Here is an 18,182-nt window from a genome sequence, read left to right as displayed (position 1 = left end):
AGAGAGAGAGATTGCAAATCAGAATAAAACATATCGCCCAGTCCTTCCCTCAAGAGTCAAAAAGGTTGAGGACCACTTTTGTTGTTATATATTAAAAGATGAGAACTATTAAACAAATAAAATGAACCAAAATAAATTAATTTCATGGTCATCAAGTATTGATCACCTGTGAGAGAAAACATCCCATCTGCAGATGGCAATATGGCATGTGATGCCAGTAAGATTACAGATACTAATCACAAAGATACAGATGCAGCCTCTTTCCTTACAGAACTTGTTTACTGAAGATGTAACTATAATCATTCTGTTGCTTCTTCAAACTATATGCAAACACAAAAAATACATACATAAAATCTAAATGAACCAAAAAATGTTTCAATTAAAAAGTACATTTGAAAACAGTATTATAATGAAACAAATCTGAAAAAGTGAAACTTTAAGCAAGCATGAAAGTCAAGTAGGCTAATCCTTGTGTATATGAACATATTTAGCATGTGCTTGGAGCTCAGCACAGCAGCTTTCATGACACAATGTCTTAAACCCACAGAGCCCCAGTGATAATTCACAGCTCTTCACATGATGCCTGTAGCGCATGACATGCCAACGAGCCAAACGCAGTTTCCCTGACAGTGTGACAGTCCGCCTTCGTGTGTGTGTGCAAGCACAGGTTAAATTAATGAGCCCTGTTCTCCAATCCATCATATCCACTCTGTGAGTCATAAGACATGAGGAAAGACATGAGTGTGAGTAAAGGACAATTTTCATTTTGGGGTGAACTCTCTCTTTAAGAACAGTTTTGCAACTTTGCCTTCTTTTTTTATTTAAAGGTTAGTAAAAGTGACTCATCTCAAAGGATTTGTTCATGGGTTAGTTAGAACTCTTTACTGAGGATTTTATAAAATCTCAATGGGGGCCAAAATTAATTTAAAAAAAAAAAATTCACAGAACCAAGACTTTTGAAAAAGTGAATAGAGTCAATTCTCTATTAGACTCATATTCAAGTATTTAGAAGTCATGGAACAGATCAACCACGAAAACACAACTTTTGACTTGTAACCTCAAAACCTGTCAGCATTCAGTATTTAAACACAAGCATGGTAAATGGACCTTCATTTTTAATTTTGTGGTTGGTTACAGCATCCAACAGCAATTTGCATCACTGTCCACATTGACTTTCAGTCCAGGACAGTGCTCAATACCCAGAGAGGATTGGGGGTGTTCACACAAGACGTGTTCTTCCTTTCAAACAGTCAGAGTAAAGGGATATAACTCAACAGAATGGACCACAGAGGTCTTGAGATGTGTTTGAGATCAAGTTTGAAATTGATAGCCACTTTTTTTTACCTTGACACCATAGAAACCGCAAAGTTCATGTTACAAAATGCCAAACCAACTGAAGCACAAGGCCAAAAAAGTCAGTCTGATGCATAGATAAAGAGGCTAACAATTAATAAATAAATAACTATGGACAGTCACCCCCAATTAAGCTGAACAAAAGAGCAAAATGACAATCTGTAACAGTTATACTAGTGAACAATAGGGCTGCACGATAAATCGCATGTGATATTTAATGTGCATCTTGTCAGTAAAGCCGGTTCTGTAAACAGCGGTAAATCTCAATCACGTGCGTGCTTTCACATGGAGCAGCATTTACTACACAGAGCCGTTGTTCACTGACAAGCTGCGCTAAACCACGTTCATATATAATCGTGACCATTTACCGCTGATTACAGAACCGGCTTTACTGACAAGATGCGCATTAAATATCGCATGCGATTTATCGTGCAGCCCTAGTGCCCGGCTTTCTGACAAGATGCGCATTAAATATCGCATGCGATTTATCGTGCAGCCCTAGTCAGTTTTAAAGTTATGTTGTCTTTAACAGCAAACTGCTTATTTTCAGGCCATTTCTGAGCTCAAAGCTGACATTGATTGCAGTCATTTTCCCAAACTAGAATTCAAGGCCAAAGAGTGCAGATCCAGCAATGCCTGCAAATACAGGAAATCTCACATGACTTCTCCAGTGTGAATAACACGGTAAACACCATGTACACAGCCCTTGAGTGGTTCTGAACATACAGGTCAGAGGCTAGTGAGTGTTTCATGCCTCAGTAAACACAAGTCAGAGACCAGATCAAAAAAAAAAGTGTATCTTTTGATGCCGCAATCACTTTTTGAAATCAGAGAGCAATTAGGCCCACCTCCACTCCACTTGACGACAGCAGAGGCTTAACATCAACTCAGTTACCAGACATAACATGTCCATTTCATCTTCCTTTCTTTGAAGACCATCTGTGAACCCACACAGGCTGTTTAAATACATTTGGCTCTCTTAATGCGGTTGTCTGATGTGAATACAGTCTTCAAAGAACCGCACCGCCTTTAGCCTGGGTGTATTTTTTTAAAGCCAGTCTATACGACTGCTTATTGTATTGACAAGCTAACATCAACATTTTTAGCTCAACGTCTCTCCTGAATATCAAACAGCTGCTGTACTCCCATTTGTTTGTCATTAGACGGACGACATTGAAGTCACACTGCAGGACTGTGACCTAAAATGACACTGCACGAACTTCAGAGGACAGCAGGATTCGAAGCCAATTAATCGGCTGTCGCTAAAACTCCCTAAATTAGTCTCAGATGGCAACAGCTTTAAAGAGAAAATGAGGAAAAACAGCTTGTTTTTAGCCACATTTAAATTAAATCGTACGTAACAGTGTCACACATTTTATAATCATCCATTTACTCTGAGGATTCAAAGAATTTTCAATGTATCTCCCAATTATACCAACTTCTTAAAAATAAAAGGGGGTAAAATTGGGTTTTGTGGGGAGGTGGGTGAAAATAATATATTTCTAATTAGTTCATGTTTAATTACAGATTTAATTTAAGGAATACCTTCTGGGCATTTTCGTCCAGCTTGTTCATTTTTCAGAGTGTTTATCCATGGCCTGATTCAATAGTCTGTTTGAATCCATAAAACCCATGGCTAAGGATCAGCATAGATCTAAAGAGGCTCCCGGTTCACATAACACATAATAAGGGTCTGCTTTCATCTCGGTCTTTGGATTTCTGAAGAAATGACACTTCCTTTCTGATGGGAAACCTTGATGTGTCTGTCAGTAATTTGGCAACAGAAGTTAATTATACCTACAACGAATGCAAGGGAACAAATAGCACTCATCAGATTTCTGCATAATTATTATCCATTTTCTGTAAATCACAGGACAATCTAAATAAGGGTAGGGTATCACAAACTTGGAGCAGATAGGAGTTTGCAGGATGGAAATACACTAGAGAAAAGCCTTTTTGAAAACGGAATTGTGCAATACTATAATACAATATAATATAATACAATAATAATGTTTAGATAACTAATGTTTAAAGAAAACGCAAAATAGTAATGTGAAAAATTACAATAAAACTTATCTTCAAAATGTACTTTGGTTAGTAAATTCTTTTATCATTGTCAGGCATAATAAAGTGTTTAATTTTGGAGCCTGTCTACTTCTGTCTCAGGTGCCAAACATTTTTAAACAATCATTTCCACACAGGTGCTCAGAAACATTTTCTAAGCTGCTAAGCGATATGCAAAATGCAAAGACAAGCTTTCACAACGTTTTTTTTTTCTTAACCAAACAAAAAGGGTGAAAAACAGTAACATGCACCTACCAAAACAAATCCTGGTACCTTTATACAGTGTGAGTTGGTTATGCAGATGACGCAATTAAGTTAAAGACAGCCAATCATTTTTTTTCTTACTAGTTTTCTAGTGTTTGACAGCAAAATTACTTTCATTAAAAACAAATGATTATTCAAATTGTTTTTTTTTTTCTTTTTGAATGTTTTAATTAAATGTGGATACTGTCCTTATCTAATTCGAATCTATTTTCACAATCAACTAGTTATGAATTTACACAGTACTTTAAATAGTAAAAAAAAGTCTTTACAATTCTTCAGTCTTTCGAAGTGACAATCCACTTTTAATCAGGCAATCTACTAGGAATCTTTAAAAATGTTGTGAAACAGGAAAGGTACAAGGAAACATTTTTCTTGCTTAAAAGGTAAGTAGTCAGGTTTCACCTTCTACCATTACATGTTTGTTTATATGGAACTGCTTCCACGTTCATTTCTTCAGTCCTGCTAAATCAACCTTGAGGTCAAGACTCTGACTTCTGAGATTGACGTCAGATTAGAAAGTGCTGCACTCTACTCGGTGTTTCAGTTCTTTATTCTGTTGTCTTACACTGCATGAGGGAATTCAATCATTACTGAGCTTAACACAAACACTATCAGTTACAGGATGTTGCTTTTGAATACAAATTTGGCATTAAAACCCACTGTTATTTCTATCACAGCCTTTTCAAGAGCCCAACATTAGCATACTACAGAAAGCTCTGAATGCATAATCCCAAACCAGAAGAAACACGGTGGAACAACATTTCCTCAAGGAAAAATTTTAGAACGACCTCATTTACAAAGGTTAAGCATTTCCTGTTCAAGTTATTCATGAAATCTTGATTAGCCAAGAGGATTAGGACACTAGCCACAGATGCGCTCTGTACTATTGAGTCTAAGTTACACTGACTAGACCAAAAGAGTTTTTTTTTATTTTTTCAAAATTACTACAAATGCCCTTTTTTTTTTAAACTGACTGGTCAGTGGGGTTCACTAGTCAACTAATCTCCTTTAACAGAAGCCTTGGTTTGGGGGGACTCATTAAATAACAGCTGGACAGACCACAACAAAGCAGGACATTGTGTGGTTTAAAAAAATTTTTTTTTAAGTTTTCAAGCTACTTTCAACTTGCCATAATAATGCCATAACACTCATAATGTAAGATGCTCAAAAACAAAAAGCATAAGCCAAAGACATACTTGAAATTAATATGAATTAAAAAAATAATAAAAAATTCTTGCCAAGGCAACCAAAGATTGCTCAACATTTACCAATGCAAGGAGATATAAACCGTATTTTCACCTTTGCTTGATTTTCAAAGCCAATTATGGCTTGACCGATTTTTGGCCTGGCCAATTATCGAAGTCAATATTAACCATTTATTTTATCGTATCAGCCATTTTCAAAACTGATTTGCTGATAAAATAATTTAAAAGCATTTAAAGAAAGTTTTTGTCAGAGCCCTTGTTATTCTTAATTTTGACATTAATTTTCATTTTTACACCAGATATATAAATCGGTTCAAAATATCGGTTATTGGTCTATTTGATCTGTAATAATCGTTATCGGCATTGGCCCTGAAAAACACATATCGGTTTCACCCTAAACCCTAAAGCCAACTAAATGAAATGGGCATTATTAGCCACTTAAAAGCTAGAGGCAAACATATTACCCTGATATATATTTAAAATCCAAATATTTTAAATCGAATAGTTGCAATGAGCAACACAAAATATTCTGTAGCTCAACAAATCTCAAACATGGTGATGAACAAATGTTAATTCAGTAATATGAACTCTGAACCAATTAGACAGCATACTAACAGTGACAGCAGCTTAAATCGAGACCATAAAATTGAAAACCATTCTACTACCAACTAAAGCACAACACACAGTCAACAGGCTAATTAAATCACTACTGTTAATTTAAAAAAAAAATCTAAATCTAATATTTAGCAAGGTCAATCTAAAACTTAGCAAGGTCAACTAATCAACCATCTTGACCACATCCCTACTAGACAGGCAGCTCACTAGGTTTTGTTGTTTAAAAAAAAAACATGACAAAACATTCACATCCTTTTGAAAAGGCACACTCCACACATCACTGTTCTGTGAACTTCAGCCCTGCTGTGGCTGCCTCAATCAGATAAACACTGTGTTCTCATCCAAAACACACAGCGGCTTCAAAAGGCGGATGAGACGCTCTCCACACACAGATGTCATAAGATGTTCTCTGAAGATTCACTCATCAGTAACAGTGCGACCTTCTTCATACTGCGATTCCCCATGGCAGCTCAGAGAGATTCAGACAGAAATGGTAAAAGATTCGCAGGTCGTCTTCTGTCAGTGCATTGACAAGCGTGTCGACATCATGAGGATGAGGAGGGTCTGTGCGCTCTTGCATTCCCTCCCCTCGCTCTTCTCCATCTCCGCTCATTTGTATTTCCTCTTTGCTCAAAAACAGACCCAATCGCTCTTTTTTGATTCAAGCTGACCAATACACAATATTTGAAAGAAACTGCTTATGGGTACCACATGGCTTGCCAAAAAACACACACACACATTAATGGTGTGAACGTCTATGGCCTCTGATGTTTACATTTAATGATCCACCACTGCGGCTGATAAACCTAGAAATTCTTCTGTAACCAATGCCATCAATATGTTTTGCAACAATAAGGTTGCGACGGTCTAGAGAGAGCTCTTTGCTTTTACCCATCATGAAATGTTTCTTATGTGACACATTGGTCATGAGACACCTTTTTATAGGCCATCAGTTGGGACTGAACCAACTAATATTAATTTCCACTGACCGTGGGCAGGATTGCTTTTTAATTACCGATTGTTACCGACATCTGGTTAAAATTTCATGTCAACAGCACCTTTAGAAATATATTTACTGAGAAAAATTGTGACGTGTTCAATACTTATTTTACCCGCTGTATGAACAACTAGTCCAGTTAAATAAAGCTTAAAGGCTTTCCTTTTGAGGTCAATGACAAGTAATAACAGGCATCTTGCAGCATAATACAAGCCTGCTGTTTGAACCCTCAGACATGGACAGGCCCAGACCAGATCTGCAAACTCTTTCCACAAAAATCCCAAAGAAAATACAAACTTGTGTGCAGATGATATTTGGAATGACATGAGTGTGAGTAAATTACAACATTATTAATTTTAGGTAACTATTTCTTTAACTCAGGTTTCCAATGCAATGCGCACCAGGATAAATTTTTCACATGCAAAAAACTTCCAAATTTCTTTCAGAAATAAATGTCAGTAGGGCTGCACGATTATGACAAAAATCATAATTGTCGATTATTGCCTTGAAATTGTAATTGCAATTATTAATTACGATTATCACAATTTACATTGAATGATGTTTATACCATTGTTTGATGCAACTGCATGCCGTATTTTTATATGAAAATAAACAAGCCTCAAATGTCAACTATACATCGGATTGGTTTCTTCTTTAAATTATAAAAAAAGTAAAAATATAACTCCATCTCCGCTCATTTGTATTTCCTCTTTGCTCAAAAACAGACCCAATCGCTCTTTTTTGATTCAAGCTGACCAATACACAATATTTGAAAGAAACTGCTTATGGGTACCACATGGCTTGCCAAAAAACACACACACACATTAATGGTGTGAACGTCTATGGCCTCTGATGTTTACATTTAATGATCCACCACTGCGGCTGATAAACCTAGAAATTCTTCTGTAACCAATGCCATCAATATGTTTTGCAACAATAAGGTTGCGACGGTCTAGAGAGAGCTCTTTGCTTTTACCCATCATGAAATGTTTCTTATGTGACACATTGGTCATGAGACACCTTTTTATAGGCCATCAGTTGGGACTGAACCAACTAATATTAATTTCCACTGACCGTGGGCAGGATTGCTTTTTAATTACCGATAGATTTCAGCTGGTGTCTTGGCTCTCCATGCCTTTTTGCACCTCCCTTTCTTCATGTGTTCAATACTTTTTCCCTGGGTCATTCCACTTTATTACACAGAACTTAATTTCTGAACATATTTGTTTTGCTTTCTTTGTATGTATGGATTACTTGGATTGTTACCGACATCTGGTTAAAATTTCATGTCAACAGCACCTTTAGAAATATATTTACTGAGAAAAATTGTGACGTGTTCAATACTTATTTTACCCGCTGTATGAACAACTAGTCCAGTTAAATAAAGCTTAAAGGCTTTCCTTTTGAGGTCAATGACAAGTAATAACAGGCATCTTGCAGCATAATACAAGCCTGCTGTTTGAACCCTCAGACATGGACAGGCCCAGACCAGATCTGCAAACTCTTTCCACAAAAATCCCAAAGAAAATACAAACTTGTGTGCAGATGATATTTGGAATGACATGAGTGTGAGTAAATTACAACATTATTAATTTTAGGTAACTATTTCTTTAACTCAGGTTTCCAATGCAATGCGCACCAGGATAAATTTTTCACATGCAAAAAACTTCCAAATTTCTTTCAGAAATAAATGTCAGTAGGGCTGCACGATTATGACAAAAATCATAATTGTCGATTATTGCCTTGAAATTGTAATTGCAATTATTAATTACGATTATCACAATTTACATTGAATGATGTTTATACCATTGTTTGATGCAACTGCATGCCGTATTTTTATATGAAAATAAACAAGCCTCAAATGTCAACTATACATCGGATTGGTTTCTTCTTTAAATTATAAAAAAAGTAAAAATATAAATGGTATTATAGTGTTATACTAAAACTAAAATTAAAACAATAGAAAAACCCTTAAGATAACATGTAGAAAGGAAAAAAAAGCATCTTAAACACACAAAATAACATAAGTGGACTTTGAACGATTGATTGCCGCTTTGAACGATTACGTAATTGTGGCATCCATAATTGTAATCACGGTTAGAAATTTGATTAATTGTGCAGCCCTAAGTTTCAGCACTTTTTGCAATGTCAGAATTGTAACAAATAAAAACTTGAGGGTTTAATATGTGAAAATGAAGAATCTAAGAGATATTAGTTTAGTAATACATAGTGTAAAATAAAATCTATTAATGATGAATATTTTAATTCAATTGTATTTTTTATCTAAATTATAGTATCAAATTGTAGTAGCAAAAACTAAATTGAGCGTAGTATCAGTAATATATTTCTGTCTTCATTTTTTTATGAGATTTTAAAACATTTTTTATTGAGTATAAATGTTTATATTACAATTCAAAATGCAATATAATGACAAAATCATAATTTTGACCAAATTGTACAGCACTGTTCTATAAACAATTTAAAAAATATATATAATGTAATTTTTTTCAATTAAAATTTTCGAAATAAAAATAATTATCATAAAACACTTACTTAGTTTAAATATCTAATTTCTGTACTTGCACGTCAGGTAACTCGTTAACCGTGAACATGCAAATGTGTTGTTATATTATCGAAATACTAACTTAAAATCTCAAGGGGGTAACTTTAAGAAAATTTGTTAAAGGGGTTCGGCTGAAAAAAAAGTCTCTGCTTTAACAAAGAACTTCCATCACCCAAGTGATCATAGAACGTCAGAAATTTAGTTTTAAATTAATCCAGATACTCCTGAACACATTCAATGCATGCCAATATTTTCCATATTATCAAACCAACCTTTATTTGAAAGAATATTCCTTGCAATAATCAGGTACGTAATGTCTGGGCTATGACACAGTTGTAGCTTTCCTTAATCACTCGATAAAATCAAGTCTCAAAAGATGATTGTTTATCTGATGTAAAGCCAAAAATGGCCAGTAGAGGGAGACAAACACCATGATTGCACAAGCTCATTAAAACGTCTGCCCAGATAAGACACTTTTCACGACATTATACTTAATCAGAAGAATAATTCCATTTATTCATCTGGACTTTAAAAACCAGATCATAGTTAAATTTAGTCGCTTACCTTATTCTTGCAGACAGATGGTGAGCTTTGGTGTTGTCGTCCAGAGGACTGGTCTGTGTTATCATTAAGGTCCGACACACTGGTCCTGAGGAAGGGAGAGTGGAGGCCTTCCTCTCCTTCCTCCTCATCTTCAGCCTCTTCCTCCTCCTCCTCTTCCCTCCCACTCTCTCCTGAATGCTCAAACTCATCGCTATCCTGGTCCATTTCCTCCTCATCCTCCGGTCGGTCGTCGTCTTCCTCTGAACGAAGTCCCACCCCGACCTGCCCTTCCCTTCCGGCATTATTATTCTCCTCCTCCTCATTCTCCGCCTCTTCCTCGCGATGCCGTCTATGCCGCCGATGCTGCTCCTGCTCCCACATCCACTGGGCGCCCTTCTCGGCTCCGTTCACCTCGCTCCTCCGTCCTTCCTCCACTGGCTCACCTCCGGAAGGCCATGGTTCCTCCTCTGCCTCCCTTGGCCGCTCTTGTCCACCCTCTTCCTCCTCGCCCGGTTCTCTTCTCTGTTGCTGTGCCACCTGCTCCTGCTCCTCCAACACCCGATTCATGTGCTCCGCCTGGGGCTGAGGTGTGCGGCCGGAGGTGCTGTTACCTGCCCCCGCTGCCCCAGGCCTCTGCCTCTGCTGCTGGGCCGCCCTGCTGCCGCTGCCCCCCGACAGCAGATCCTGGTTCATTTCCAAAAGCCAGCTTGCTACCTCCTGCACCTTCGCTAGGCTGTCTGAGGAGGACAAAGACTTGGCATTCTGAAAGAGATGGAGACAGGAAATGGTTGAGAGGAGTATAGGTGGATAGTAACAACAACAACAAAAAAGGCAATAAAAAGCATGTACATGGGCTTTTTGTATAAAAAAAGAAAATCATTCTCCTGTTTGCATTCAGAGTGTGCTGAAAGTGGGTAACTCATTCTTTTATTCATGCCTGTGAAATAAAACAATGGACATTTGCATCGAAGCTGGGAAAGACGCAATATGAGCATCCCTCAAACAATGGGCACCTCTCCTGCTTGGCAGCCGATCATCTACACTAGGCTTGGCCTGGAAACCACAGCAACAGTATCACTTAAACACACATGCAAACAAACATTTCATCGCTGCTGCCTGTTCTGTATTCAAGTTTCCGTTTTTACTGTTGCATTTCAATTCTACTGTTTTAACCAAAAACCTCTTTATTTTTAGTTAAATGCTAAAATCTAGGTTCTAAAGTAAACGAAAATAAAATAACGCACATTTGTGTAATTGCATGTGTATTGTAAAAATAGAAACATACACACTACCATTCAAAATACTGGAGTCAGGAGGAGTTTTTTTTTTTTTTTTTGTTCAACAAGGATACATTAAATTGAAAAGTGACAGGCCACTAGATTTCTATTTCAAACAAATGCTGTTTTAAAAACTCTATTCCCTAAAAAACAGTTTCCACAAAAATATTAAGCGGCACAACTGTTTATAACATTAATAAGAAATGTTTCTTAAGCACCAAATCAGAATATTAGAATAATTAGTGAAGGATCATGAGACACTGAAGACTGGAGTAATGGCTGCTGAAAATTCAGCTTTGCCATTACAGGAACAAATAACATTTTAAAATGTATTTAAAAAAAATATACATTTTTAAATTGTGATAATATGTTACAATATTACAATATTACTGTTTTTACTGTATCTTTCATCAAATAAATTGCTGCCTTGGTGAGCATAATTCAAAAACACTTAATCTTCTTACAGACTCCAAACATTTTTGCATTTTCATCTCATATTCAAGCAGAACACGCTTTGATACTCTATACACAGTACAGCTATTTCAGACCAATCTCATTTCACCGTTGGGAGCAAGTTGTCTTGTGTAACACTGATTTCACTATTCAAGTAGAATTCTGACAATCGAAACACTAATGACAGTTACAATAGAACAAATAGTCACTGGCAACCACACACAGCCAGAAGGGGGCATCACTACCAAATAAGTGTGGTTCATGAATAAGGGTTTAGCTTCCAGACACATACCACACATCTGCAGCAGGATGTACACAATAATATCATGTTACCGTGAGGATGCCCCACCAGTGAGAGTGAGGTTTTGGCACATTAGCCCAGCACTGCAATGTCACTCATAGGTTTTGTAAAATATGCTTTTTTTAAGTGCCATTTGGTTTTAAGGCTAGTGAAATTTCAGTAAAGCAAGTTTAAAAAAATAAAAATATACAAGAAATACAGCTACAAATACCCCTACTTTTTGACCAGACTCAACACCACGCAGAAGTTACCTGTAAATTGAAAGATGACAAACTAAATTCTGAGTGTTTATTTTTGTAACAAGTTTGAACAAGCGGCCCGGTTCTTGTTTCTAATATAAAAGTTTCTTTAAAAACTACAATTACTTTCACTGTTGTGTTCACAGACGTTTTAGTATTTTAGTAATAAATTATTGTGGGGGGGGGGGGGGGGAATGGGGGAATTTTTTTTTTTTTTCAGAACGAACGCTTAATAAAAAAATTAAAAATAAAAAAAAAAGAGAGCGAGACTCCACCCGACTTTAAAGAGCTTGACCATTTAAAGCAACGATATAAATGCAGTGCGCACTTATAAACAGAACGCTGGACACTAATATAGTCATTGCTAACTTTATAGGCTAATTATTGTTCCAAGTGTAAACAAGCCTTAATTGCCCTCAGCTGTCTGTTGCCAAATTATGAGAATTTCAGGTTTCAAAAATATACAAATCAGAAATTTTAAACAATTCATTCAAAAAGTGTCTTGTACATTTTTGATTGACTAAAATGAACAAGCTCAGAAGACATATTCATTTAGGAATCTGACAATACTGATTGCACTGATCAATCGGTCAAGTCAGACACTACTAAAACCGCCATACAATATTAGGAAGAAACATTTAATGTATAATTATTATATACAGATAATTATGAATTATTTTTAATATAGCAACAACATGCTTTATGAGTCCAAATGCTGTAGTTACAGCATCTACCACCAGGGGCTAACAGAACCATGATACCCTGCTAAACTTCGTACCATTTCTTTAATGCAAACATCCAGCAGTACTACCATATCCATCATCTATTCATGCATTGGATCTATGCATTTACTCCTCTCCAAGGTCTGGATTAAGGTCTAATCAGAGCAAATATATGAAGCCAGAGATCTCAGGGCAATTTAAAACTGTTTAAAGCATCTGATTAGATGAGCTTTTTGATTAACGAATCGTTTCCTTTAGAACACGGAAGATGAGAGCACAATCAGCCGAGATCCAATTGGAAAATAATTATATGGCTATGAACTTCAAATAGACATTTCAATTTCCCTTCCTGTACAGAGGCTTAACAAGGTGAGCTCTATAAGAAAACCTGTGCAATCTCTGGAGATTAAACTGAAATTTGGTTAGTTCATTAGCATGCTCAAAACAATTACTTAGCTAAGAGTTAGATGCATCTCAATGCAAACACAAAGCGGCTGTGCCTGGTGAAGTGGGCCGTTCTGTTTCTGGAAGATGCTGGACTGCCTGTTAGTATTCATGTCCTGCATGCTGGTCTATCTGTGCAACTGCATTAGACTCAGAACACAATTAGTGCTGTTAGACTGCACAACTGAACTAGTGTGTGATCAAGTGACAGTACTGCAATCTAACTGGCAACACACACACATGATTACATTAAGCCTCATTTGCATTGAGGGCGAGACTGTTAAAGTGTATGAAAACTGCCTTAACAACAGTAATTTGGTTTAGTACGCTTCACAGATGCTGCTTGCGTCTCATCCCGCCATAGGTTTCTGCATTTATTGAGGACAGATGATTAAGTCTATGCTCTGTAAAGTGGGGTACTGACAGTCAGAAGTTCCAGATACATGTTTAATGACTAGTTGGAGTCTCTGTAAGAAATTATCAGAATGAAAAAAGACATTTGATGGTTAATGAAAGGATCCTCATTTTTTGCCCTGATGTGTGAGAGATTAATTTATTTTATGCACTTAAATTAAAATTGAAATTCATACACACAGAATGGCTTGAACATAGGCTACCTCCTCAGTTAAACATGTTTTTAATTTATGGATTAAAATTCATTTAGATTTTTTGCGGGGAGCTTAAAGTCAAAAATAAAGAAGAAATATAATGTAGAAAAGGATAATGTTTTTTTCTAGCTAATGAACAACAACAAAAAAACACTGACAGCCAATCAAAATCCATCTGAGCGGGGAGAGAGGAAAAAAGGAAATATAGCAGTACCACTGAAGACCCTGAAAGTGTCATGGTAAATGTCTCTTAAAATATTAGATAATCAGATTTTGACAGCAGAAGGGTAATTTAGACTATAAAATCCCATGTGGTGCAACTCAAAGTGCCTGGTTTGAATTGAGCTGTAAGTGTACTCCAAGGGAACTAGAGAAACAAAGTTGAAGCAAACAAGTCTATCACAAATTCATCAAATTCTTGCATCAAAAGCCAACAAAATGGACCAAAAACCAACATGACTAATGAACACGGCAGAGTTTAATGCGATGACACAGGAAAAACTCCAGAAGGTTTATAATAGCATTGCTTTTCAGACATGCGCTCTGATATGGAGAACTGGAAGCATTGCCTTAAAAAGAGAAGCATTTGGCTTGGCTCCCGGGAAATGCGGCCAGCCTGGCGTAGTCGAGCAGTCTGGTAAGAGAGTGAGGTGCATCATTTCTTTAGTTATTACCACTGTGTACACTTCAGCAGCAGCTCATTTATCTACATCTAAAGGGGCTGAGAGGAAGGTGAAGCCAAAATGGGTTTTGGCACATCCTCTCAGAGAACGTTAGCAAAGGAGGTGAAGGGGAGGAGGAGAGAGTTGTGGTATTATTGGTTTTACGATGTCATTTCCTACAAAGCTGCCAGACTGCCATCTCCTCTTGGACACCTCAGTTACAGGAAACATTACGAACGAACAGGAAAAGGAAGAAAAGAGAGGGTTATTTTTATTAACCTCAGTGGTACCTGGATGGGTCTTTATGATAAGAACCAAGCTAAATAAAGCGAAAGCCCATCAACCTGGTTTTGCAAATGACTCATTCATACAGAACTGCTCCAATTCTTCTTGTTCCATTAGCAGCAGAATAAGACAAAATGGCCCATTTGGTAGATACGCAAGTACAAAGTCGAACGAAAAATTTGGGTAAACGTGGAAGCAAGTGCTGGAAAACAGATCTCCCACTGAAAAACCTTCATTTAGTGCTTCTAATGGGTTGTAGCTTAGTTTCAGCAAGAATGGGAGATTGTTTGTAGGAAAATACAGTTTCTTTGACCTTGAGCGGCCAGGCAGAACTGGCTGAAGACTTGTCTTAACTTGTTTACGAAATGCATCTAGACTATCCATCGACAGGCAACAAATCGCTATGAGCGTCACACTGGAAAACCTCAATAAGTCTCCATAATTAGCTTAAGCAGAAAGCCATACACCCTGGCATTAAAGAGACTTCTGTTCCAAGTTATTGTAGTATGTTTAATAGGAAAAGAAGAAATGAAAAGGAGTGAAATATGAGGCAGATCAATCATCCTATATTTATGTAATGACCATGTGTACTTGGCTGATCAAGATTTTCAACTATGCATACTTCCCTACTATATGTAGGGTGAAAAACAGTGTTATAATTTCAGACATAATTCTACATATAAATGAAAAAAATAAAAGTAACCTAAAAGTACCCAAATGACTTGACTACTCACGCCTAGATTCTGAAGTATGCAACCAATGGACGCTTAACTCATGAGCCCACTGCAGAGGAGTTGTGAATGGCAGTGAAGCAACACAACTGATGATCTTAACCACATAATAACGACAACATGATTTATGTTCTACGTATGGATTGCCTTCATAATACACAAATTCATACTAACATAAGTCATGAAGTATGGTTATAACAGCATGCATTTCTGCCCAGCAGTATCCTGCTTTCTAGACACTGCACTGCCACTGAAAACCACATATGGTTTGACCAGGTAGGTAGGTGGGGGGGGAAGGAAGCGTTAAAGTAGGAAGGGAAAAGGGAAACGGAAGTATGAAATAAATAAGTAGGAATGTAATACAAGTAGGACAGAAAGATGAAGTAGGTAGTAAGGAAAAAAGGAGGAGGAAAGTGCAAATTAGGAAGTAAATTGGAAGGAAAGAAAAGGGGAAGAGAAAGTAGAAAAGAAATCAGTAGGAATGCAGTAAGGACCAGGAAAGTGTGAAGTAGGAAATGGGAAGGAAGAGAAAAGGGAAAAGGAATTAGGAAATAAGAAGGAATGTAGAAAGGAAGGACAGAAAAATAAAGTAGGAAAAGGAAAAGTAGGTAGAAAAAAAGAAAAAAGGAAGTAGGAAAGCAGGAAAGAAGGAAAGAGGAAGCACATAAGCAAAACCAAAAAATGAGAAAAAAAAAAGATTAATGAACCAAAAGCAATGGTCAAATCTGTTCTTTCAGTTAATTAAACACCAGCTGTCATCACTAGTACTTAACTGGCTTAAACTGGTATTTCAGACGTCACCTTAATGCCACTTAGTTTGTTGTCTTTCATCATTTCATTTACTTTGACTTGATTATACAATCCAAAAATCGCAAGGTTAATGCCCAAGACCTTTTCACACATAAGTACACTATTCTTTTGTCCATGTCTTCCACCTCGCCTCCAGGCATTACAGAAAGGAGAAGTAAAATCAGCTAAAGGACAGAGACACGGACAGGTGTAAACACAGCTCTACTGTGGTAGAATGACTCACTGCCCTGAGGGGAAAATAGTCCTCATTCACAAAATAAGGACAAGGTCACTGCAAAAAGCTTCTGGCTAGCAAAACGGCTAGCTGCAGCGATGAGGTGACTGCTTGTAGGGTTTTAGTGATGACGGCTGAGTGAAATCAGAATGAACTGCTAGTGCATGTTTTATCATGACCACATCAGTTATTAGTCGACACAAGTGAATTTTTTAATTTCTCTTTTTTTTTTTTTCTAAATTGATTTATTGTTATCAGATGGCTATTATTATATTGGTTTATAGCTTATCAACCCTAACATGAAAAGGCTAATTATTTGCATTTAGGTCTCCACCAAATTTCAATATGGGTGCATCCCTAATGTTTTCTAAAGCTTTTCTCCTCTTCCCATCCAAGTCATTTTAGGTTTCCTGAGAGCAGTGATTTTGCAGTCAGTGAGACACAAAGAAAGCATTATTAAGAAGGTAGGATGCCATTCACAGCCACAAAGGAAGTCAGTGCAAAAATAAATCTGTTTGTGTCCCACAGGCAATGTGTGCAGATCATGTTTACCTCGGCTCAGACTGGTATCAAAAATTAGCTGCAAGCTCCTGCGAATATAATTTGTAAATCATGAAGGTAAAGCAACAAGCTTCTTAGGATTTATTAGTAACTTGAGTAATAGGAATATTCCCCCCAAAAAAGTAAGGACCAGGGTAAGGGTAAGGACCAGGAAAGTGGTTGTTGGGTAAGGACCAGGAAAGTGGAAATCGGTTCACTTATATATTATTATTATTATTATCATTAGTTATTATTATTATTAAAATTACATCCTCATTTTCAATAAAACTGGTGCAATAGTTGATGCAGAGATGCAGCTTTTACCCAAGCAAAGGGGTTGTTATAGTGAATTAATTGTAAATGTATTAAATCCAAATCAATTTCACTTGTTTTAAACAAGCTGCTTTGTGGTACTTTAGGGTATTCATTGACATTAAGGCACCATTTCAGCATGTGACTTCTGAGTCAGTTTTGCTCTAAAATTCACTCCACACTTCAGGACCTCTTCGAGAACACAACAGGTTCGAGGTAGCAAAAAGAGATGCTGTTTGACATCATATTTCATATGTTTGTTTTATTTTTGTGCTGTCGATTATTTTTGCAGCCAATATTTTGGAACAGCCTCCCATGCCTCCTTCCAAAACTCCACTGGTAATGAGCAACGAGCTGCAGATAAAAACTTGAGAGATTTGAAGCAGTCCCTAAAGTGCTCCCTCAGTGCTGGGTTTAATCGCCAAATCAATTCTCGGTTCAGCTAAGACATGCACTCTAATGCAATGCCAAATTCAAACTGACTCATACAACAGCAAAAATATTTACAACTAGCTGGCACTTAAAAAAAGGCAAGTTGAAGATACTCAGCAAGTTAATAAATCATATTTAATCATATGTGCGTAAAATATTAATATTACCTATACATATGAAACATCCCAGACAGCCTTGAAGACTAGTGGTCGACCGATATGGGTTTTTTGACAGCCGATACCGATATCTTGGAAAGCAGGGTGGCCGATGACCGATATAAAGCCGATATAATTTTATTTATTTTATTTATTTTAATTCATATTTAAGAAATTTGAAATCATTTGAAAATGGATTAAAAAATAAACGTGTAAAATAAACATACTTATACTCTAGAACAGCGGTTCTCAATTCCAGTCCTTGCGTACCCCTGCTCTGCACATTTTGTATGTTTCTCTTATTGCTTCAGACGTTTGTTATATTTGACTGTAAGTGCCCTGCGAAGTGGACATTACCGGATATTCCTCCATGATTCCAGTTCGAAGGGAGCA

General features: G+C 36.9%; 1 protein-coding gene across 1 annotated transcript in view; it reads right to left on the bottom strand.

Moving 5' to 3' along the window:
* Positions 1 to 18,182, bottom strand: part of LOC107695758 (F-box/WD repeat-containing protein 7-like) — a 225,140-nt gene that overhangs the window by 109,867 nt on the left and 97,091 nt on the right. Inside the window, exon 3 of the mRNA XM_016495792.1 lies at positions 9,626 to 10,366. Coding sequence (XP_016351278.1) covers positions 9,626 to 10,297 — 672 coding nt within the window. The 5' untranslated portion in view covers positions 10,298 to 10,366. The remainder of the gene's footprint in view (positions 1 to 9,625; positions 10,367 to 18,182) is intronic.

The sequence above is a fragment of the Sinocyclocheilus anshuiensis genome, unplaced genomic scaffold (assembly GCF_001515605.1).
Source record: "Sinocyclocheilus anshuiensis isolate Anshui unplaced genomic scaffold, SAMN03320099.WGS_v1.1 scaffold517, whole genome shotgun sequence".
In the NCBI taxonomy this organism is placed as follows: Eukaryota; Metazoa; Chordata; class Actinopteri; order Cypriniformes; family Cyprinidae; genus Sinocyclocheilus; species Sinocyclocheilus anshuiensis.
Note: the sequence above shows the minus strand (reverse complement) of the source record. Positions and strands in the feature narration are given on the sequence as shown.